Source organism: Schistocerca americana, chromosome 4 (genome assembly GCF_021461395.2).
Source record: "Schistocerca americana isolate TAMUIC-IGC-003095 chromosome 4, iqSchAmer2.1, whole genome shotgun sequence".
NCBI lineage: Eukaryota > Metazoa > Arthropoda > Insecta > Orthoptera > Acrididae > Schistocerca > Schistocerca americana.
Window position 1 is genome coordinate 564,891,998 of NC_060122.1, and position 26,684 is coordinate 564,918,681.

The window sequence follows — 26,684 nt, forward strand, 5'->3', positions numbered from 1 at the left end:
CCTCAGTTTTTTTTAGGACCAGCATCATTGGGGTTGACTACCTAATTACTACAACATTTTGATAAGCCTGCCCCTTTGGTATAGAGTTTTTCATTAACTTCATAAACGCTAATTTCATGCACGTTGAGAGGCATCAAATATTGTCTGCTCTCCCCATTAATAACCTTCCCAAGTAATCCTCTGTAATTCTTCAGTTTGTCATATATCCAACTGAATTGACCTTGCCACACCTCATCATGTTCTGCGTTGCTCTGCTCAGTAATGGAAGTTTTATCAAATATCAGCTTCTTTACTGCCACAGACAAATTGCACTGTACTGTTGTCTTAACAGTAGTCACCTCTACCTCATTGACCGGTACTCTGTTTTCATCATTATTACAGACAGTGATCACTGTATCGACTACCGTATCACCCTCAGTTACTGTTACAGCAGGCGCGCTGCTCACTCTGTCTTCTTGCACATTCTTCCCCTGCCAATTAATCCATCTGGATCTATCATTGTGAGGTTGCCTAGGCTTTCTTCTGTGCCACCAAGGTCTTCCCACCCATTGTGGGCCCCTGTGAGACTGTCTGGTACTTCAGAAAGATACTGAAAGATGCCCCCATGTCATTTAGATGGACTACCAGCCCCTAGTCAACACCATCCATAGACCAACCATAGCCCACACTGTGGTTTCAGTTGTTTGAGACAGCAGTCATGTGTGTGAGTTGCATTTGCGTGAGTGTGGGTGTGCGTATGTGTGTCTATTGTTGACAAAGGCCATTAGCCAATAGCTCTAAGTGTGAAAGTCCTTTTGTTGTTCCTATCTGTGACTCAACTGCTGGTGAGCAGTAACTTTCCTTCTCATAATATTGATATGTTTGGCCCCGTGTTAAGCAAGACTGCAAGTTATGGACCAAGGCCTGTGTACCATGCCAGTGATGCAAAATCACCCAGCACACTCTGTCCAAGCTAGGCACATTCCAGATACAGAAACAATGCTTCCAACACATTCATGTGGACTGGTTGGACACCTCCCCTATCCAGCATCCTCTGCTACCCCCTCTCCATTGTCGACCAGGTAACACATTGGGTATAGGCTACCCCCATCTAAGACATCACTTCTGAAACAGTTGCCAGAGCTCTCATGTCTACCTGGTTTGCACATCTTGGTTGCCATGCTCCACAACCATAGATCAAGGTGGGCAGTTTGAGTCCCTGCTGTTTGCCCAATCCATAAACTGTGCAGCATTACCTGTTACAGAACCACCACCTACCTAAAACTAAAACTAAACTCTGCCTGAACCCAAGAAGGATCAATGCTACTGACCAGCTACCGTGTCATCCTCTGCTCACAGGTATCATTGGATGCAAATATGGAGGAACATATGGTCAGCACACCATTCTCCTTGCTGTATGTGAGTTTATGAGACTGGAGCCACTACCTGGCAATCAAGTAACCTCAGTTTGCCTCACAAGGGCTTGGCAGACTGGATGGTCACCTATCCAAGTGTTAGCCCAGTCCAACAGCATTTAACTTCAGTGATCAGATGGGAAACAGTGTTACCACTATCGCAAGGTCATTGGCAACCACCACCTACCACCTTAAAGCTAATGGGCTTGTTGAGAAGTGGTATTGCACCCTGAAGGCTGCTCTTATGTGCCACAGGAGTAACAGGTCCCATGAACTCCCATGGGTGCTGCTGGGTGTCTGCATAGTGCATAAACAAGACCTCAATGCCTCACTAGCTGAGAATTTATAAAGTGAGACACTACCCCTCCCCAACAATTTCACATCTTCCAATCACCCCCACTATGTCCAACATCACTTCCTGCATTGGTTGACAGCATCTGACATCACACTGCCAACCTTCATGTAACCTTGTCCTCCTCCCATACCCCTCTTAAAATTTTTGTCCTCAAGGACTTATGCTCTTGCAACTTAATCATACTGCATGATGATACTGTCCATGCTGCACTCTGACCCTCATTCTTGGGCCTGCATAAAGTTCTTTAATGTGGTGCCACCATCTATGACACGTTGCTTAATGGAAAGCCAGTCAGAGTCTTCATCAGTTGACTAATATCTACCTGATATCTCATCAGTGAGTCCCCTGATATGGGCTCTACCCTCACAGTGGCTTTTCCCCCTACTCCTGACTTTTCTCACCCTGTGACTGCATTCTCACCTTTCCAGATGCTACTTGACGTCTGCAGTAATAACATAAACTTTCATTATGTCACTCTGTTGCTGAGTGAAAGTGCTTCCCTATGGTAATGGCACACTCAAAGCATTAAATGCTTCAGTTGCATCAGGAGTCCAGCCAAACATTTATTCAATTACTAATTATCTCATAGACAGAAATAATTTTTTCTATCCAGATCATCTCCCTCTAAAATTTCCAAATTGGAGACCAGCAACCAATTTAGATATGTCCATGTCTTTGGTCCCAAAATTATCTGATCTGACAGTGACTACCTACTTACTATCCAATACCTGTACATGTACCACATTCTCACATGCAAGACATGGCCAATCTAACTCCTCATTCTCTATTTGTAGCTCAACCACACAGAATGTGTTTGCTGGAAAATTAGATCCTACACTCACCCATAGTAGTTTTCCTGTACCTTGCAATACTTAAGTTGTAAATTAATCCTTTGTGGCCTTGTATGCAGTCTAATTAGCCCCCCTCTCTCAAGAAATGTAACTTACAGCAGTGTGGCACTGACTGTAGTTCCCCAAATGGAATGATGCTGCATCAAGTTTTATACCACTAGAACTGCTCCCCCCCCCCCCCCCCCCCCTCTCCCTCCACAACTCTCCAACCTCTTCACCAACTCCTTTCCAACACACACATGAGCTACACCATCACTTATATCAAAACACATGGAAAACATTTTCAAAATGAGTCTATTTTATTTTTGTACTCAAGGAAAATTAAATATAATTTTGGAAATGTTTTCTCTCAAGTAATTTATGTATAATTCCATTATTGTGTTGCACGTATGCCATTACATGTCATTATCTTCTCATTAAAAAAAAATACACTTTGGCCTGTGACCTTTTGTAGGTAGAAATTTTCATCAGCGGTGAGTTTTTGATATAGATAACTTCTTTATAGACCAAGATAAGTTTAAATAGATAAATGCTCAGCCTGTTGAGAATGGTCTTTCTGATCATGGTGCACAGCTAGTTACAATATATGACATAGCTCCATTCAGCAATACTAAACAGTCCTCCAAAGTAGTACGTTCAGTCAACAATTTAACAATTACAAATTTCAGGGAAAGCCTACAGCAGTTAGACTGGGATGAGGTGTACCGTGAACCTGATGCCAATTTAAAATATAATTTATTTCATGACATTTTTATAAATGTATTTGAAAACTGCTTCCCCAAGAAAATAGTTAAATATACTCGTAAGAAACCTTGTAACAAACCATGGCTTACTAAGGGTATAAAAATATCTTGTAACCGGAAAAGGGAAATGTATCTGACAGCAAGAAAGAGTAGTGACCCAGAAACTATTTAAAATTATAAAAACTACTGTGTTATATTAAGAAAAGTTATTAAAAAATCCAGGAATATGTGTATCATGTCTGAAATCAGCAACTCTGATAATAAAATTAAAACAATTTGGAATATTATTAAAAGAGAAACAGGTCAACCAAGAGCAGAGGAAGACAGTATTACCATCAAATTGAATGAAAACTTTACGAACAAAAAGTCAGAAGTTGAAAATATTTTTAATAATCATTTTCTAAATGTTGTGGATATAGTAGGATCCAGGTGTTCATTAGAAGATGCTAGGCTGTTAATGGAAGAGGCCATACCTATGCAATTTGATACAATTGAAATCTCACCCACTTCTCCCTCTGAAATTAGGAAAATAATAAACTTGCTTAAAAGCAAAAACTCGCATGGAATTGATGGCATTTCCAGCAAAATACTAAAAACTTGTTCTCAACAGATAAGTAAGATTCTCAGCCACCTGTGTAATAGCTCTCTGGAACAGGGCATTTTCCCTGATAGACTGAAATATGCTATTGTTATACCTTTGCATAAAAAGGGGGATAGATCTGATGTCAACAATTACCGTCCAATCTCCCTTCTAACAGCTTTATCCAAAATTTTTGAGAAAGTAATGTATTCAAGAGTAGCTTCACATATCTGTAAAAATGAAGTACTAACAAAATGTCAGTTTGGTTTCCAGAAAGGTTTTTCAACAGAAAATGCCATATATGCTTTCACCAGTCAAATTTTGAATGATCTGAATAACCGAACACCACCCATTGGGATTTTTTGTGATCTCTCAAAGGCTTTTGATTGTGTAAATCATGAAATTCTGCTAGACAAGCTCAAGTATTGTGGCATGAGTGGGACAGTGCACAAATGGTTTAATTCATACCTAACTGGAAGAGTGCAGAAAGTTGAAATAAGTAGTTCTCGTAACATGCAAAGATCAGCACATTCCTCAAACTGGGGGACTATCAAGAATGGGGTTCCACAAGGGTCAGTCTTGGGTCCTTTTTTGTTCTTATTATATATTAATGACTTTCCATTCTATATTCATGAAGAGGCAAAGTTAGTTCTCTTCCCTGATGATACAAGTATAGTAATCACACCTGAGAAACAAGAATTAACTGATGAAATTGCCAATACTGTCTTTCAGAAAATTACTAAGTAGTTCCTTGTAAACAGACTCTCTCTGAATTTTGATAAGACACAGTACATACAGTTCCATACAGTGAATGGTATGACGCCATTAATAAATATAGACCTTAATCAGAAGCATATAGCTAAGGTAGAATATTCCAAATTTTTAGGTATGTCCATTGATGAGAGATTAAATTGGAAGAAACACATTGATGATCTGCTGAAACGATTGAGTTCAGCTACTTATGCAATAAGGGTCATTGCAAATTTTGGTGATAAACATCTTAGTAAATTAGCTTACTACGCCTATTTTCACTCATTGCTTTCATATGGCATAATATTTTGGGGTAATTCATCACTGAGGAATAAAGTATTTATTGCACAAAAGCGTGTAATCAGAATAATAGCTGGAGTCCACCCAAGATCATCCTGCAGACATTTATTTAAGGATCTAGGGATATTCACAGTAGCTTCTCAGTATATATACTCTCTTATGAAATTTGTTATTAACAACCAAACCCAATTCAAAAGTAATAGCAGTGTGCATAACTACAATACTAGGAGAAAGGACGATCTTCACTATTCAAGATTAAATCTAACTTTGGCACAGAAAGGGGTGAATTATACTGGCACTAAAGTCTTTGGTCACTTACCAAATAGTATCAAAAGTCTGACAGATAACCAACAAGTATTTAAGAAGAAATTAAAAGAATTTCTGAATGACAATTCCTTCTACTCCATAGAGGAATTTTTAGATATAAATTAAGAAAAAAAAAATATATTAAAAAATAAAAAAATAAAATAAAAAAATAAAAATAAAAAATAAAGAAAAACAAAAAAAACACAAAAAAATAAAGTTGTTATATTAACTTAAGTATGTTGTTAAATTAACCTAATTATGTCATGCATTGGAAAATTCGAATCGTTCCACATCATTAAGAAATATCGTATTCATGATCCATGGAACTAGTATTAATCTAATCTAATCTAATCTAATCTAACAATGTCTGTATGTGATGTCTAATGGTTGTGGGCCATTGTATGGTCAGTATGTGCAGAACCTGAGCAGTTGCTTTCCTGGGTTATGAGGTGTGATTCCACTTTATAACAAAACCCCACAGTGGTAAGCATCACCATTTGCAATAAATCTACTACCAAATGCCATATAACAAGTAATTTTCAGATAAATAATTGACAGATCAAACATAACACCCAAAGAGGAATACAGCTACACACAAGAATTAAACACAACAAAACAAACAGATTTATACAATATGTATAATAACCATCTGGCACAAATACGATCATAAAATTAAGAAAACATATAACTGAGCAAACTGGAAACAACACACAGGAAACAGTAAACAGTAATCCACCATTCCTCCCTTTAAACAAAAAATGAAATGGACATATTCAATTACAATATCAAAATTGTCCCAAAAGCAGCCAATATATTAGAGAAATATGGAGTTCAAATAAGGTACTGTACACACACTGTAATGTAGAAGTACTTACAACAGATGATACATTCACTAAGCAATGTAACACTTTTGTTTTGAAAGTAGGTCAGTTTTATTCTGGATTCCAGTAACCACATTATTCCCCATTCTTTACAAAACCTTATTTTTTCAAAATAATCTCTGTTCAATGCAATGGTCTTACACCAACTCATTGGAAGGTTTTATATTCCCTCATGATACCACTCTACTGGTCAACATTGGAAGTAATGTTTTTCTCCATCAGTAACCTCCCCATTATCATACTGCTTCCTGCAGAGTCCATTCTTCATTGAGTCAAATAGAAGGAAGTTGGAAGGTGAAAGGTTGGACTGTAATGTGAAAGAGGAAGAACAGCCCAATGAAGTTTTATGAGCTCCTGTCAGACATTCAGATTTGTGTGAAACCTTGTATTCTCATAGAGTAGGAGAAGACTTTGTATTTTTGATGTGATGAACACACTTCAGTTTTTTCTTCAATTTCCTGAGGGTAGCACAATACACTTCAGAGTTGAGTGTTGCACCATGAAGGAGGACTTCAAACAGAATGACTGTCACCTTGACTTTACTGGCTGATGGTGTGGGTTTGAACTCTTTCATTGGAGGAGAGTGATATGGTACCATTCCATGGATTGCCATTTTGTTTCCAGTTCAAAGTGATGAACCCTTGTGTCATCACCTATGATGATCTTCGACAAATAGTTGTCACAATCAGCCTCATAAGGAACAAGCAATTCTGCACAGATGGTCCTTTGTTGCTCTTTATGGTCTTCTGTTGAGTGGTGAGAAACCTCGGAGTACCCCAATTGGTGGACAAGTGTGTCAGCAATACCAACAGAGATTCTCATTGTGCAATGAGGTATTTGTTTGTGATTCAGTGATCATGTCAAATGAGACTGTGCACAGGTTCCAACATTGCAAGAGTCACAGCAGAGTGCAGCAGGTGGAATGCAGGAGATAGGACAGGTCTGTGTGATTTCATTGCAGTGATGACAGATGCCTTGCCCAATGACTCACCATGCTTCTGTTCACTGCCAGGTCTCTGTAGATAGTGCATAAGCACCCTTGAATAACTGTGAAATGTTTCTTTTCCATCAAAAGAAACTTAATGACAACCCTCTGCTTAGAATCCACCTCCTCCATTATACATGCCATTTTGAAGGCTGCATATCACACCACCACCTATCAGAACTTCTTGGAGCTCAGAGGCAGAAGCTGGAATATTTGATGATATCCCACCAAAAATTCTGAATTTTTCAACCAAAACTGTTTTACTTATTCAGTGCCACTCATGCACTAATTCTGCACCTCCTGTTGATCTGCTTGTTAAGTCAGGCATGCAGGGATTTTAAAACCAACTTTTTAAGTACCCTAACATCTTAGAAAGCGAATGCACACCTTCAACATATACTGCTCACTTTATGGCCCTCAACCATTACCCAAAATAACTTAGATACAAACTTGCTAATTCTTAAAGTCATTCACAGCAAATATCAAAAGCTCACTACTGAAGAAAATTTCCACATAGAGAGCACAACACCACAGTAGAAACGTGTTGCCTATGGGCCAAAGCTAGCTGTACATGAATGAAACAGCTTCTGTTTCAAGTCTTCCACACCTACTGAATCCATGAGCCTTGAATGTCATCAGGGGACCGTTCAAGCTGGTGGAGGCTCTGTAGTGGTGTGGAGTGTATGCAATTGGAGTGATATGGAATGCCTGATACATCTATATACAACTCTGACAGATGAAATGTACGTAAAAATCCTGTCTGATCACCTGCATCCATTATGTCCATTATTCATTCCAACAGACTTGGGCAATTCCAGCAGGACAAGTCACCAAAGACGCTCTGTTGGTCAGAGTTTTCTCTTTTCATTCCATGAAGCAGAGTACTTGTTATCTCCTGCAGTGATGTACTAGTAGAATTCAAACCCCATTGTATATCTAATAGTTGTCTGTATGCTATTGGTGAAGGTTGAATGGACATTTGCCTCATATTTATAGCTGTTGTCCATAAACAACCTACGAACATTTGTTGACATGCTTTAATGCATGTTCTATTTTGTATGTTCTACTTTGTATTTCAATTTTAATTTAACATCCTATGAACATTTGTTGATGTGCTTTAATGCGTGTTCTATTTTCTGTGTTCTACTTTGTATTTCAATTTTAATGTTGCTTTTCTTTTTCTTCCATTCTTCTGGACACCAGGAGCCCTTCAGTCCTTGGTGTGACAGAGACATTACCCTGCCCTGTTTTCCCATGCCTAGTTATGTCCTAGGTTCTCTCCAATCATAGCCCACATGAATGACCTTGAAATGATTTCAAAGGGCTAACAATGAACTGTATTTGACATATCATAGGTGGTTGCTAGTACATCAAGCATACAAATAGAAAATAGTTTCGAACTGTCCCACAAAAACTTCAATAATTATGCAGTTGCAAGCAACCAAAGATAGCTTACTGGTAGAAGAAATAGACAATGATCATGCACTAAATGTAACAATCTGTAAAATTCAATATATCCAGAATAATAGCAAACTAACATGGAATAAACACAAAGAGAAGTCAATTAAGAAGCTCAGTCTAGTATATAAAACAAAATTCTCATGTTACTGATTCCATTAATCTGTGGGAGGCCTGTAAAGTTTCAGGAAGCTTGTTTATCTCCTCTAATCTTCTGATATTTGCCATTTCATCATAGGTCATGTCTATGTACAGGCGTGACCAGTAGTGAGTGTTTCAAACATGTGAGTGACACTTCATACCTACTTACCATTAATCGCATATGAGGATCACAGTAATCACTCCAATTTCTTTGCTTCCAATAAAGACTGTCAGGTAGTGGTGAGATTAAAAATCACATCATATTTAATAATATTCGATATATATGTATTTTAGTTGTCTCCTTCACTATATCTTCCCAGTAAACAGCCCCTGAAGAGACAACTGAATTTTTCCTTAATTATATGTGTGTGTCTCTTCCGAAACTTTGTTCAGGCAGTGCAGATTTATCTTTCTACCAATCTTACATTGAGTGTATTCAAGTTAACCTGGGGGCAATGGTTTCCTTCTGCACAGCATCAGGTGGTGGACTGTTGTGGTGAGGATGCAAGCCAGTGGTAGCTCATTAAAACAATGTTAACCAGTCAGTCACTTTGTTACACTAAAGTGCCAAAGAAACTGGTATAGGTGTGTGTATTCAAATACAGAGATATGTAAACAGGCAGAATACAGTGCTGTGGTCGGCAATGCCTATATAAGACAACAAGTGTCTGATGCAGTTGTTAAATCAGTTATTGCTGCTACAATGGCAGGTTATCAAGATTTAAGTAAGTTTGAACATGGTGCTATAGTTTTGGTGCATGAACAATAGGACACAGCAGCTCCAAGGTAAAAATGAAGTGGGGATTTTCCTGTAAGACCATTTCATGAGTGTACTGTGAATATTAGGAATCAGGTAAAACATCAAATCTCTGACATTGCTGTGTTTGGAAAAGGGTCTTGTAAGAGCAGGACCATCAATGACTATAGAACACATTCCAAGTGGTTGAAATGCAACCCTTCCACAAATTGCTGCAGATTTCAGTGCTGGGTCATCAACAAGTGTCAGCTTGCAAACCATTCAACGAAGGACTATCGATGTGGGCTTTTGGAGCCGAAGGCCCACTCGTCTGCCCTTGATGACTGCACAACACAAAGCTTTACACCTTGCCTGGACCTGTCAACAATGACATCAGACTGTTGATGACTGTAAACATGTTGCTTGGTTGGACATTTCTAATTGTATTGAGTGGATGGACATGTACATGAATGGAGACAATCTCATGAATCCATGAGCCTTGAATGTCATCAGGGGACCATTCAAGCTGGTGGAGGCTCTGTAGTGGTGTGGAGTGTATGCAATTGGAGTGATATGGAATGCCTGATACATCTATATACAACTCTGACAGGTGAAATGTACGTAAAAATCCTGTCTGATCACCTGCATCCATTATGTCCATTATTCATTCCAACAGACTTGGGAAATTCCAGCAGGACAATGCAACGTGCCACACATTCACAATTGCTACAGAGTGGCTCCAGGAAAACTCTTCTGAGTTTAAAAACTTCTGCTGGCCACGAGACTCCCCAGACATGAACATTATTGAACATATCTGGTAATCCTTGCAATGTGCTGTTCAGAAGAGACCTCCACCCTCTTGTACTCTTAGGATTTATATACAGCCCTGTGTCATTTCCCTCCAGCACTACTCCAGATATTAGTCAAGTCCACACTTCTGTGTGCTCACTGAGGCCCTACACGATATTAGGCAGGTGTACCAGTTTCTTCGGCCCTTCAGTGTAAAACCCATGCATATACACTCAGATGCCATGGTTTGGCAACCATGTCCTTCACTACATGTGGAGTTGTAGGCATGTGTTGCATGGTGTAGGCTGGTGGGCATCCGCCAAGTACTATTGTAAGTTCTCCTGAGTAATGACACTGGCAGCCTGCTTTCAGCATGTGTCGCAGTTAGGCACTTCACATTGTGTGCAGTTGGCATCAGTGGCAGCATAAGATGACAGGAGCTCTTGCAGAGGACGTCAGCCTTCTGGTGGGAAGTTCCATCTCTGCAAGTAGTGACACCAGGTGTCACGGTGCCCAAATCAGAGTAGATGGGAAGTGGCTGTACCACCCTTTCACAACCTGCTGACCAATGGGCAGAAGGTGAACTGTGCTGGAGCCGGACTGGTGTGTCCCACTAGTGGAGGAGCACCAAATTCTGGAATGAGGATCTGGCACTAGTAGATGGTACCATGGTAGCAGCTGGCAAAGCTCATTGTGGCTGCTTGCTGACACATAGTGCATCAGTGAATGGTGAAGCCCCCATGTGGTAGTTGGCCTGCAGGGCTGTGAATATCTCTGCTAAAACCTCACAGCTATTTATATGAGATAGTAGCTCATTTGTTGTACAAAAGTGCCACTCCTGGTCCTGTCCCTATCAACATTTCCATGGCTCACTGTGGAGAAACTGCTTGGTCCTTTCTGTAAGATCACACTCTTTCTATTGCACTGCCAGGCTTACAGTGGTGGACCTGATTTGTCTCACTATGTATTAACAGCCCCATTATGGTAACTGGCATGCAGATATCCTGAGCTTCCTGGCTGCCTATGTCTTTCAGAATACTGCACTGCTATGCCTCCATAGAATGCCCAAAACTAGTGGCAGTGCTAAAATACTCTCTTCCTTTGGAAGTCCCAACTGCCAGGTCACTACTCTGTACTGGTCTGCAGCAAAACTCAGTGTAAATGGGCAATGAAGTACAATATTTACAAAAGAATTTACTCTCTGCAATTTCTAGCTTGCTGGAACGACAATGTTCAGAGGCTGTCAGTTTTTCCTGCAATATTTAGTTCACTGGGTTCTTAACTAAAATTACAATATTACATCTTTGTCACACTACTTACTTTCCCATTAGTTCTAGTGAGAATGTATAACACAACATGTAACTCCTAGCATCCCGTTAGCCATTTCATCCTGACAAATCTTCATATACTACTTAACACATCATCACACTTTCAAGGCCCTCAAGGTCTGCTCAATAGCCTTATATTTCTTAAATGTTAGGAAATACATTGCTTACTAACACACTTCATAGTGTCACACGTATAGTCTATTTCACTCTTCATATTTATTACTACCTTAAGCATGATTTGTGATCCACACTATCAGGGTGTGTGGTCTGTGCTGGTGAGGTGGGGGGAGGGGGGAGGGTCCTCATCAAGCTTCTGCCAAAGGTAGACAAAGGCTCCACAGAACAGAGAACAGAGTGTCAATTACTATGGCACCAGGTGTCATGACTTAAGATCATGGTCGTGCATTACTGCTAATTCTGTACCATCTTTTCTGCTGAAATACACCCTTCTTGCATTGACTGAAGCTAGTTGAGCAAGGAGATCAGTTCTGGTTTCAATGTTTTATTGAGGGAGGCTACATTCTGCACTGCAAGTACCTCCAGTGGTTTGTTGGACCAGTATATGTGTGACTGCATTACATTTAACCTCGTAATAACAGTGACTGTGGCTAGTAGATGGAATATTGGCCCAGTTATGTCAATGGCCAGTACAACTGTGATTGCATTATATTTAACCTGGTAATCACTGTAGCTGTGGCTGGTAGATAGAATGTTGGTCCCCTTATGTCACACATTGCTCCAATAACTAATATCTGACTTCCACTCAGTTCCAATTACTGCCCTTGCGAGTCTACCCTGCTTGTAGCATTTTGCTACCACCTCTCTGGTGTCATATGTGGAGTAGATACATTATAGCCCTGCTTTTTGGAAGTAGAGTTCAGTTTTATAATGTCCCACAGACAACCCCAGCCATATGTTTGTCCAAGAACAAGTGAATTTGCACATGTCTGCTTAAGTCTGAGTTACCTCAATTGGACCCACTTAATTCTTCCCTCTTAAAGTGCTGGAGTTCCTCTGTAATTAGGCATGCCTGTCCTCTCTCTTCTGATATTAGTAAAACTTCAACTTTTCTCATTCACATGAATGTTTTCAAGGCCTCAACTGGCAAGGTTGAATGGTGAAAGACTAAAACAGCATGTTACTATCCACTACCAGGAACTGAATCAGTGCATACAATAATGCATCGTCTAACCTCTACCAATCCTACTGACAGTACAGGAGCAAATTCTGCTGACTAGGCTCTATGATGAGTCCCAGCTCAGGTGGCATCTCCTCTTGTGTCTTCTGCAACCATATCAAGTACTGCTCTGGTGTTAGCAGTGCACTGTATGGTGAAGGGCTTCCTGTAAGCTTATCATTACCACCCATGCATACCAAATGTGGGCTACTAATGACTGCAACAGCACTGTGATAGGAACCATTGCAACCAATACATCCACTCATGGCACCATAACTCCCAGATCCTGATACATGGCATCATTTTTGCCTTGGCAAACTCCTGTCATTTAATCTGTCAATTTTTGTAATATGTGCATATTGTTCAATACCTCCCATACCAAAATTGACAGCTGTGTGGTATGCCACTTCATCACTGCCTTACTGCCCTGTTCAAATCCCTAATGTCACCCCCAAGCACGGTATCTTCCAAACTATTAATTGTATTTTAGTATGTATATGACGTTGTCTATTGCTGTAATGGCCGAATGACAATAAAATTATTATTATTATTATTATTATTATTATTATTATTATTAGTTATGTGCTTTTTTAATTATTGCTCGAGCCCCCAATAGCAATACTGAACACCCTATAAATTTTAATGAAAGCTGTTGAATGCAAAAGAACATTGATTAATATTTAGCAAATTGATCAGTTCACTAAAACACTGCCTTAATGCCAATGGCCTCAAGCCTCTGCGACACAAGCATGAATTCCTAAGTGTTGGACACCACAAAAAATTCAAAGTCCCAACTTCTTTAAACACAGTTAAAGTCCAAGGACACTGTTTCAAAATCAATCACCTAAATATGGTGAAAGTAATTAGAGTCTGACCTGACCATATCAGAAGCTAAATTCTGTTGGTATCCCAAAACACAGTTCAGAGTGTTCAAAAATAAACAGAGTCCCACATATTTCACACAAATTTGTAGCTGCAATAGTTTGTCCAGAATGAATGTTTTAATGTTTTTCAGTTATCTTTGCAAGGTGCAAAATAGTTTTCGTCCATTTATGCTTCAACAGCTAAGTGTGGTAGTGCTCAAATGGAAATAGAGTCCCACAGGTACAATTTTGGAGCAAAGTCCCATTTGCTTACAAAAACAATCACCAAAAGACACAAGACGTGAAAAGCCCAAGTCCTCACTGTATTACACACTGAAAATATCCTAATTCCACATTCTTTGTGGAAAATTCTGTCTTCCATTTGCACATAAACATGAAATTTGGCTACATTTAACACTTCTGGAACTGCAAAAACTGTTACCAAACTGTCATGCTGAGCAACACAGGTCTGGTGTCAACAAAGCTGTGTAGAACTTTGTCTAGGAGCTTTGTGTCAGCTCTGGTTAAATACCTTTGATCTGAAATCCCCCAAGCTGTTTCGCAGATGAAGACTGCACTGCATTTCCTTCTCTAAATCCTCACACAAACGAAAAAATGGCTGACATTGAAATAAGTGTCCAAGGAATAGAAAAGCAACTAGAATCACTCAACAGAGGAAAGTCCACTGGACTTGACGGGATATCAATTTGATTCTACAAACTACGTGAAAGAACTTGCCCCCAACCTAACAGCCGTGTACCGCAAGTCTCTAGAGGAAAGGAAGGTTCCAAATGATTGGAAAAGAGCACAGGTAGGCCCAGTCTTCAAGAAGGGTCATCGAGCAGACGTGCAAAACTATAGACCTATATCTCTGATGTCGATCTGTTGTAGAATTTTAGAACATGTTTTTTCCTCGCGTATCATGTCGTTTTTGGAAACCCAGAATCTACTCTGTAAGAATCAACATGGATTCCGGAAACAGTGATCGTGTGAGACCCAACTCGCTTTAGTTGTTCATGAGACCAAGAAAATATTAGATACAGGCTCCCAGGTAGATGCTATTTTCCTTGACTGCTGGAAGGCATTCGATACAGTTCCGCACTGTCGCCTGATAAACAAAGTAAGAGCCTATGGAATATCAGACCAGCTGTGTGGCTGGATTGAAGAGTTTTTAGCAAACAGAACACAGCATGTTGTTATCAATGGAGTGACGTCTACAGACGTTAAAGTAACCTCTGGCATGCCACAGGGGAGTGTTATGGGACCATTGCTTTTCACAATATATATAAATGACCTAGTAGATAGTGTCGGAAGTTCCATGCGGCTTTTTGCGGATGATGCTGTAGTATACAGAGAAGTTGCAGCATTAGAAAATTGTAGCGAAATGCAGGAAGATCTGCAGCGGATAGGCACTTGGTGCAGGGAGTGGCAACTGACCCTTAACATAGACAAATGTAATGTATTGCGAATACATAGAAAGAAGGATCCTTTATTGTATGATTATATGATGGCGGAACAAACACTGGTAGCAGTTATGTCTGTAAAATATCTGGGAGTATGTGTGCGGAACGATTTGAAGTGGAATGATCATATAAAATTAATTGTTGGTATGGCGGGTACCAGGTTGAGATTCATTGGGAGAGTCCTTTGAAAATGTAATCCATCAACAAAGTAGGTGGCTTACAAAACACTCATTCGATCTATACTTGAGTATTGCTCATCAGTGTGGGTTCCGTACCAGATCGGGTTGACGGAGGAGATAGAGAAGATCCAAAGAAGAGCGGTGCATTTTGTCACAGGGTTATTTGGTAACAGTGATAGCATTACGGAGATGTTTAGCAACCTCAAGTGACAGACTCTGCAGAAGAGGCGCTCTGCATCGCGGTGTAGCCTGCTCACCAGGTTTTGAGAGGGTGTGTTTCTGGATGAGGTATCGAATATATTGCTTCCCCCTACTTATACTTTCCGAGGAGATCACGAATGTAAAATTAGAGAGATTCGAGCGCGCACAGAGGCTTTCAGACAATCGTTCTTCCTGCGAACCATACGCGACTGGAACAGAAAAGGGAGGTAATGACAGTGGCACATAAAGTGCCCTCCGCCACACACCGTTGGGTGGCTTGCGGAGTATAAACGTAGATGTAGATGTAGAAGCTATGTCAAGTAACTGCTTTCCATTGACCACCACTTATTTGCATAACTTTCCACATAAAGGAGCAATATTAATTCTGTCTGCACCATTATATGTGTGCTAAAATTCTCATCAAAAAACATGTTTCACACAAATTTGTAGCAGCAATAGTTTGCCCAGAATGAATGATTTAATGCTTTTCAGTTAGCTTTGCAAGATGCAAAATAGTTTTTGTCCATTTATGCTACTAAATAACACTACTGTACTTTATAATGCACCATTTTCCCTAAATTTGAAGTGCTCTTTCTGATGTGCTGATCATAATTTATGTATACACAAAGGCTAACAAATGTGAGGAAAATTATTAACAAACAAAGACAACATATCATTAAAACTACAAATATCACAAACCAGTCATGTGGAAATGTGTATAATGACACCTGCTACCATACACTGCCTCACTGTTTATGTGTCTGTCTTGTATTACTTTTTAAATTAATTATTAGTAACAAATTAATGGATTTCATGATTTATCAGTGAAATATTAATGCTACAATTCAGACAAGTATGTCAGTTGTTGTGTTTCAACAAGACCTTTAAAATGAGCACTCACTCTATTATGTACCTGCACTGGTTCAAAGTCATAAATTATTCAGTAAATTGTACGTATTGCAGATTTGTTTATTTAATATCTTTTGATATAAAATTTACATAAATCATATCAGTATCTCAGCTGATTAATCTCAAACTCCTCTTTCATTTGCTGTATCATATTTTGTTGTACTAATATGGATTTGTGTGTAATCAATCCAAAAGTGGATAAAGCATTGTCTTAAAGCCATGTGCTGAAATGAGGCAAACTCTTGTAACATCGTGTAAGTGCCAGCTGTTTGAAACTGACAGCTCCATATGGAATGGATCTGTCACTGATCACTTGCTCACCACCATCTTCCTTCCTGGTCTCACCCACTACCTGGCTGAGCTGGCCTCACTGGTCGCCGTGTGTGCTCCCTTTAAGTACAACTCATGATCAAACTTCTCTCTCCAAATGACATCAAATGAATGTCATATCACATTTGACTTATATAGTGCATCCTATTCTCCCAAAACTCCTCTCAATAAATCTCTGCCCTTTGCTTCCTATCATAGTCTAGCAAACACACTCTACTATCTTCTCACCTCATTCCTCATCTCTGATGTGTTAAAGACTGGTCTCAACACCCATCAATGGCTAATGATCACCACATCTTCTTGAATGTTAAATGGTACTTCACTCAGCAAATGATTCTGCAGTGACCTCACTCTGCCCTTGGCAAAGAGGTGAAGCACTGTCACAACTACAATCCCCTTCACCTTTATCCCCAGTGTACAACAGCCTGAGAATAAGGACTACAATGACTCACTCCCACCATCCACCACCTTTCTCTGGCAAGATCTACTGTCATGAGTCACATTTATTACAGAAAAAAACGATAATAAGTCCTTAACATAAATATTACAATACTATGATACAAAAAGATTACTCCCTATAAAATCCTGCAACAAAATATCACCTTGTAATACTTACACATATTCCCCTAAACTCACATAATTCCCCGATTGCACTACCTCATACATATAAAAAAACACCCCACACTCCACCTCACTCTCTCACCCTCAATACATAAGGTACCTCCCACATCGGTTGCATTATACACTTGTGCTCACGCTTCCACTTATTTCTTCTCACTTTCTTCTCACACATTGGTCATGATACCTGTGGAGACGAATCTGGAGCACCTCAGAATGGGCATAGGCATCTAACATGCACTGTCATCATTCTTGTTGGTAACTGGAGCTTGAAGTTGACTAGTGACTTAGTCTGTTTCACCTAATATGGTCCCTGGTACCCTGTAACAAAAACTCTTGTCTTACCCTTTGGGTTATATGGACCTGACAACATTACCCACTACTCTACCTTATAATGTGGCAATCTCTCTATATATTTCTCTGCTGCCTCTTGCTACTTCAGGGCTTTGGTATTTGCTTTCTGAACACATTTTCATACATCTCTTAACATTAAGACAAAATAACGAACTGACTCTCTGTCCACGCTGACCTTTGCTCTAACCATATCAAATAGTGATGGCATCTTCCTCCCCTACATCACCTCATACATGCATATCTTGTACTTTTGTGATCTTTTGAGTTGTAAGTTGCCACAATGAATGAAAGATATGTATCGTAGTCATTGTGATGAGATTTCGCATAGTAGCTCAACATCAAATCAGTAGTACAGTGCATCTGGACTGTTCTACCACTAGAATAGTTCTTAATTTTGAAACTGGTAACAAATGACACATTGTTTCATCAAGTCTGACATGAAATTTGTCCCTTAGTCCTTCATGGTTTCTGGAACAGCAAACTTGAGCAACCAATTGTTGACCGATGTTTGCATCTCCAGGCAATTTGTTGTTTCAGGATGGTTACCATTTCCACATCAAGTGAGAAGTGGTCTTTGATTGTTAAAACAAAATGGTTCCTGCTGAAGTCTGGTTAAACTGACTCAAAACATCCACCCCTGTCATTTGAAATGATTTTGTTGCTTGTGTTAACTTCTGCAATGGTATTTGCCTATGGTTTATGTCCACTTGTTATGCACACTGTACACAACTCCCCACATATTGGCCTACGTTTTTCACCCTTCCCTTTCAACGGTGTTTTCCCACTACCCTCAAGTTCATCACCCTAAAATTACCATATCTTGATAGCATGTAATCATGTGCATCCTTCAGTACTTCCCCATTGACCTTAGCAGTTACTAGACTGTGTTCATTGTAAGAGTAAACCTGAAGCAAACATTATTCTATGTATTCTTCCACATATGCTGGAACTTGATTGGATTTAATTTCATGTTTAGCAGAAGCCAAGTTGCCCCAAATACAGTCAATTATGGAAAAAGGATATGTTTTATGCTGTGTACACATTGAGTCAGTGATAATACCAGTGCATTTAACTTTGACAGCACTGGCCAGCCAAGTGGTCCACCTAACCTGTAAAGATGAGAACAGTTGCAGTTAAGACATAAAAAGAGACAAGCAGAGAAACAATATAGCTTCAAATTTCATTTAATTTTTAAGCAGAATTAAATAAGATGTGGCAAAACTCTGGCAATATGTTTTTTGGGTGACCAGACAGAAAACATATAGTGAACTATATAAAATAAAACGTAAATTAGTTACAAACTATGACATAAACACACTTGTTGAACATGAAAACATCACTACAGATGTTCAGATTTATGTTGTCATGTGTTTGATATAGCTGCCATTATTGGAAATGATGTGGCACAGACGAATAGCACTGCAGTCTCGGAACATCGATGGTGTCTATGACCTCCTGAATGGTTGTTTTCAGCTCAGAAATGGTTTTGGGGTTATTACTGTACACCTTGTCTGTAATATAGCCCTACAAAAAGGAGTCACAGGTGTTCAGGTCCAGAGAGTATGGCATCCAATTGAGGCCCATGCCAATGCCCTTTGGATACCCCAGAGCCAGACTGCAGTCCCCAAGGTGCTCCTCCAGGACATCAGACACTCTCCTTTTCAATGACATTCAGCTCTGTCTTGCCTGAACCACTTCTTGTTAAAATCAGGGTCACATTAGATAATTGGGATGACACCATCTTCCAAAACCTTCATATAACATTTGACAGTATCATGCCATCAAGGAATATCACACCGATTATTCCATGACTGGACATTGCACACCACATAGTCACCCCCTGAGAATGAAGGGATTTCTTGATAATGAAATGTGAGTTCTCAGTCCCCCAAATGCACCTATTTTGATTACTGATGAACACAACCAAATGAAAATGAGTGACAACAAGGTGCATGCTCAAGTGCATACTAATTCCCATCATGTTCCATGGCTAACTGTGCAGTTTGAACATCCTAACATAACTGTTCAGAGGTTAAGACAATTTTATTTCATATAGTTCAATAATTGCCAACCTGCAACATGCTCTCATTCTTAGCTGATATAATAATGTAATTAAAATCAAGCATGATAGAATTTTTCTGCATGAGTTATGTGACATAAAAGTGTATTGCAGGGATTTCAGTATATAATAAAATATTGAAGTCAATGAAGGTATTCAGTTGCCTGATAATCTCTTAACTACTTTCATATCTTGAGTCCAAGTGATACATTTTAATAGTGGATCTGTCATCTGCCATCTGTGAAGCCACCTAAAAACCACAGTTTTTCCTCTTCCTTTATGACTTGCTGCTCTGCATTTCACTAGCATTTGGCAGTGACTAGCTAAAAAGCTACATGCTTTAGTTCCAGTAAATCTGGCAGCTTAAGGGTCTTGTTATTTCTCATGACAAATCCAGTAACTTTAATCGAGATCAGTTTTATTGGCTTCAGACTGCATTGGTACAATGGCAACTGTAAAAATGGTGGTATTTGTACAGTGTGTGCGACACCGTGAAAAATTATAGTTTACCATGTTTCTGGTTCATGTGAAACCACATCTGTGGTATAAAACCACAGACATAGTCAAAATACAGAGTTTGTGATTCTTCATTTTCTTCCAAAAATTTAATTATGTAATGTTTTCTTAACTTAAACAATCTTTTATACTATTTTGATAATTAAGAATTCATATTTATAATGAAAACTGGAATTCTGTGTGCAATGTGCTATTACAAAGAAGGCGACATGCATTTTCCACAAAATTAGTGATTAAGTATGTGTTATTTAGCATATATTCAATGAATTTCATCTTTAATGATGTAGGTATTCAGGCTGAATAAAACAAAAGAAAGAAAGAAAAATCACACTGAGATTTGAACTTCAGAATTTTCAGTTACCAGTTTCCAATGCTACTGATTAAGCCTCTCATTTCTTACCCACAAATGCCTTATATTTAACACCCATGCTTTCTCAAAAAAACTTCAAAGTTGATTTTCTCCATAATCTTATGAAAAACATTAAGAACAACTAGTTTCTCTTCGTTTTTAACAGTGTTTCATGCACATGTTTCACTAAAAAGCAGGAAGCAGGATTAGCCAAATTCACAGTACATATTATAAGTGAACCAATCAGAGGACAACTTTTGTTTGGAGAGATTGTGAATGTAATGGATTTTTGAAACAAAAACTACATAGCCAAAGTATAACTAAGACAAATGTCAATGGCTGTTAATACATTAGAATATCTTGAAGATTCATTTAAAGCCACACAGTAATAATATATTTATTACATAAATTTTATCTACTTCTGAGTGTGTAACAACACCATGTATGTGTTCTATGCCTGCTGACCAATCATCGCATTTGTGTTTGCTTACATTAGTTTTCTTGTTATGATGAATGAAGCATACCAGCATGGCACCAGCCTGGTTGACCTACATAACAGGCCATCACACATGCTGAACTGCAGCTGCATTGTGTATAGCTTGCAATCGACACTAGCAGTGTGCTGCTTGTCACTCAGCAAGGTCATGTCCCATCATGCACTACTGTTACTTTCTTGCTCAATCCATTTGAGTTTCCATGCATCTTTCCTGACTTATACATCACTTCTCAACCAAACTCACTGAGTCTCAATACTCACCTTGTAAGCTGGCTAGAAGTGTTTTTCAATGCTAATAATAATTTTAGAACTGTGTGATCAATTACTGTCTTGAATATTTTCCAATACAAAAAGCACCAAAAATACATAATTCCATATATCAAGCTGAGGGTCTCCTTCTCTGCAGTGGAATAGTTCTTCTCTGCCATATTAAATTATCATAAAGTGTAAGCCATAGGATATTCTTCATCATTCATCACCTGACTCAAAATACACCCAAATACCTGAGTGGATGCATCACATGACAGCACAAACTCCTTGTGACAGTCTGAAAATATCAAAACTGGGCTTGATATCAAAGGTTTCTTCAATCTCCTGAATGTGGCTTGACATTGCTCCCTCCAACCATACTTCATACCCTTCCTCAATAGCTGCATGAGTGGTCATGCCACATCTGCAAACCACTTCACACATTTTCTGTTCTAATTTGGAAACCCTAAAAACACACAACTTAGGAACCAGAAAACCCTGCAATGCTTGTATCAGCCTTGTTTTTGTTTTTACACCTTTCTTGCTAATTATATTTCCCAATTAACCCACTTCCTCCTGGGTAAAATGACACTTTTCCATGCTCAGTGTCAAACATGTGGCCACAAACTTTTAAAATACTTTCTCAATCATTGCATATGTTCCTCCATATCTGTCAAAAACACAATTAGATCACTGATGTACACCTAACGTTGCTAAAGTTTTAATCCCCTTAGTACCCTGTCCAGCAACTGCTGAAACTTATCTGATACATCTCTTAACCCCAATGGTGTACTTCAGGGCTGGTAATTATGGCTTCATGGAGCTGAGAATGCTTTCTTTGTTCGATCCTCTAGAACCAACTGCAACTGGCACTGTCTCAAGTTATCAAGGTCTCAGTGATGTTGGGTATGGGCTATGCATCTGTTACCATCTTACTATTAAGATGGTGATAAGCACAGTAGAATCTATACTTCTTGGAACTGTGTGATGACATTTTGGGCACAGCCACTATGGTAACCCCATCCCCACCCCCACGGGCTAGTGCTCTCCCTTATTATTCCATCAACTAACTGTTGGTTTATGAAATCCTCCATAATTGCCTATAAATGCTGGGGTATTCATTATTGCCTATAGTCCAGCGGTCAGGTACTTTCTACCTGGAATGTATTCAGAAATTAATGATCTTTTGTTATGTTGTTCATGGGTACTCTGTAGAGAAGAATTTGTTTTTGACCTCAAGGACTCTCTAATAACTTATGGAGGGAGGGTGAAAAACCTCTAGATTTTCAGCCTTTTTTCGTTATTTCCATTCTATCACCTGAAACATGTTTTTAGTGGAAAACACCTATTTACAAAGTTGAAGAGAACTGGATTTTTGCTGCACATTTCATTGGTCAAAAATATTTTTTGGCCAATAGTTTGCAAATGGATGCAAATAGTAAACTGCGGCAACAGCATGCTGCAAGAAACTTCACAGTCACACCAGTTCAGATTGTTGTTACATGGTATTTAACTTATGGAATAAGTCAACTAAAATAAAGATGGTGCTTATTTTCGAAAGTGAGTAGTAAGGATATCATGTAATGTATGCAGTTGTGCATCTTACGGAGGTCTGGGAGTTATTACACTCTCTCCCAATAGATTTAACTCCATAAAAAAATTAAAATCAGCTTCATAATCTGTGACATATAGTGTGTGACATAAAAATGATAGATGTAGTCTCATGTCCCCCTATCCCCTCTCCCCCCATCTAAGTTTCAGAGTGGTTCCCTAAGTTAATATAATCTTTTGGGTTGATTAATTGTATTAATATGATTAGCTGAAAATGACACACTTCACATGGGTTTATTTTCATTTGTTTCCTGTGAACATTTCAGAGTTTTTACTAAAAAATGAACATTCAAAAAATCGTAGAAATGTTAGTATGCCACATAAAAAGTACTCTTGATGCTCAAAAATACTCTCCAGACTCTTAAATCCACTGAAGTATTCAATAATACCATAATATGGAATAAAGTAGGGAAACATTCCGCGCGGGAAAAATATATTTAAAAACAAAGATGACGTGACTTACCATATGGAAGTGCTGGCAGGTCGATAGAAAAACAAACAAACACATACATACACACAAAATTCAAGCTCTCGCAACAAACTGTTGCCTCATCAGGAAAGAGGGAAGGAGAGGGAAAGACGAAAGGATGTGGGTTTTAAGGGAGAGGGTAAGGAGTCATTCCAGTCGCGGGAGTGGAAAGACTTACCTTAGGGGGAAAAGGGACAGATGTACACTCACACACACACACATATCCATCTGCACATACACAGACACAAGCAGACATTTGTAAAGGCAAAGAGTTTGGGCCCAAACTCTTTGCCTTTACAAATGTCTGCTTGTTTCTGTGTATGTGCAGATGGATATGTGTATGTGTGCGAGTGTATACCTTTCCTTTTTTCCCCCTAAGGTAAGTCTTTCCACTCCCGGGTTTGGAATGACTCCTTACCCTCTCCCTTAAAACCCACATCCTTTCGTCTTTCCCTCTCCTTCCCTCTTTCCTGATGGGGCAACAGTTTGTTGCGAAAGCTGGAATTTTGTGTGTATGTATGTGTTTGTTTGTTTTTCTATCGACCTGCCAGCACTTTCGTATGGTAAGTCACATCATCTTTGTTTTTAAATATAATATGTAATAAATTACTTTAAATTTCTAGAACATTCTAAAATCAACAACATTCAAGAATATTTTAGAACATTAAAAAACAATGACTATTATTTAAAAATATTGATAAAAGCTCAACAACATCAATAAATCATTAACTAATACTTGCTTGTGAACTGCAAAATTGCCCTCATGTTATCTGGTGAGTGTATACATAAATTCTTTGAGTTTCATAACCCTAGTGCAAGCTACATATAAAACATGATTCTTTCAAATTAATACCACAGCATCTTAATGTTTGTCTTACTTCTAGTGATATTAAATGCTAATCTTACTTGAAATTGCATTCTTTTGAATTGAAATGAATTATTTGTTAGATATGAGTGGAGTCCTCAGAGTAAATGTTGTTTTTCCTTTATCTTTACCTGATATTGTTTTTGCTTCAATTGTGTTGTTTAATGAATGCTTATGAAAATTTCTTGCTTTGAATTTTTAAAACAATATCATCAGCTACTTCATTTCTTACTCCTAAAATGGCTTTTTCATATAACCAACTTAACTAATTTTGTACAAATTTTGGAAAAGCTTTGTCTATTAATTCATTTGGGCTGTTGACTATTTTACATAAATCATTTCTAAGTTTAGTCTAACCACTTGCACACTCTATAGTGAGCATGCCTTCACTAATTTGCAAGGGTTTTTCAACAAAATATTTCGCTTGTTTATCACTGGAAAGTTGAAGTCTCATATTTGTTCTTCAATATACCTTCCTCACTCAAGGCCAAAGAAATGATTTCTTCAAACATGCATTGATTTCATCTACTGAATAATGGGAAGCATTTAACAAAAATGTACAGAATGTGTCACTCATGCACCTACCATTAATTCCATATTAAATTGGAGATCTAGAACGTTCCTGAATTTCCAGGAAGATTTTGTAACATTTTGGAACATTCTACAACATTTTTCAACATTTTAGAACAAACATTCTGGCCAGTCTTCACCACTTTGGCACTCGATTCCAAGCTGCTTCACCCTCTTCCCATAAGAAGTCCATTGGTGTGACATCCTCATTTGAGACTCATATCTTAAAATCCAATCCATGTAATTCCAACTCAAATCATCTTCATGGATGGAATGCAGAGCTGCTTTACCATATACCACCCATCGGGCTGCAGCAGTGTGTGACAGACTCATAGCAGCACACACAACAAAATACCCTTACCTTTATTGTGTTGTCATGAACAAATGATCTCTTGAGGTACCCATATCTTCGTAATTAGCCCTTGTAATTCCAAAAAAGAAATCTTCCTCATGAATGGGTGGTGGAGGGTTAACACACCATAAAACCTCCATAGAACTGCAAAATTTACTTATGAAGTTTTGGCGGCACACACAGACACACCACACTTTCTTTTATTATACATACTCATTACTTTCTAAGGAATTCCTTTGTTGTTACTTGAAAACTTTACAGAATTTTTGTAAAATCCTAATGTGTAATGGAGAGATATTTAGGAGTGAATACACTAAAGACATTTTATTTTATTCTTTTTAGAATGGACACTGCATTGGTAACAATATCCTTTGTCCTTGAGATATCAGAGAAAAAAGTTGAGGAATGGGTGATTGGTGTCTCTGCAATCTGTGGTATTTTTGTGTTGCTGTTGATCATCATTGTGCTGATGAAGGTATGCTCTTATCTTCTATTTGATTATTATTTTAGGCCAAATATTACATGATGAGTGGAACACTCATTGCAGTACAACAGTACAAACTCTGTTGAAGTGAAAGATGTAAAACTCCTTCAAGTCAAAACTTTTGAGTGACAGTTTATTTTTAATATTTCTATGTATTTAAACATTTGAGAAACAGATGGATGTAGAATTGTGAACATCATATTAGATTTCAGATGAAGTTTCATATTATTCTACTCAATAAAATAAGTTTTGTCTTGACACCTAAAAATCCTTATACTTGGTAGCATGTAAAAGAAGAGAAATAATATGTATTTCTTATGAATTTAGCAATATTTCTTGAAGTAATATTGCTGAAACTGTGTTAATATATGGGGCACTCTTCTAAAGTATAATTTGTTTATATTGAAAAAATTACACTATTAAAACATTTTGATTATTATGTGAAAGCAAAAACATTAATCTACATTTCAGAATAATTTCTACCAATATTAATCCTAACAATAGCTGGGGAGAGGGAGTACTTTATGCTCACCATTTGAGAATATTGTAATTTAGTTATTCTGGTAATGCACTTCATACTTTAAAGTTTAGAAAAAATTTCTTCTACTAGGTTCCATAATTGATTTTCAGTTACATATAAACTAAAAATGTAAGTCGTAGTAATGTGTGCAACTTTTGACAACAAATTTAACAATATTATGAAATATTGCTACTCACCATGTAGCTGAGATGCTGAGTCACAGATAGGCACAACAAAAAGACTATCACGACTTAACTTTCAGCCAGTATCGCCTATGTCAGAAACAGATCTCTCTCTCACACACACCCACACACCCACCCAACCACACACACACACACACACACACACACACACACACACACACACACACACACACACACACACATACATGCAAACACAACTCACACACATGATTGCAGTCTCTGGCAACTGCACTGCTGTCATGTGTGTGTC

General features: G+C 38.4%; 1 protein-coding gene across 1 annotated transcript in view; it reads left to right on the forward strand.

Moving 5' to 3' along the window:
* LOC124614041 (integrin alpha-4-like) overlaps positions 1 to 26,684 on the forward strand; it is a 560,480-nt gene that overhangs the window by 493,715 nt on the left and 40,081 nt on the right. The window contains exon 22 of the mRNA XM_047142871.1: positions 25,570 to 25,702. Within this exon, the coding sequence (XP_046998827.1) occupies positions 25,570 to 25,702 (133 nt within the window). The remainder of the gene's footprint in view (positions 1 to 25,569; positions 25,703 to 26,684) is intronic.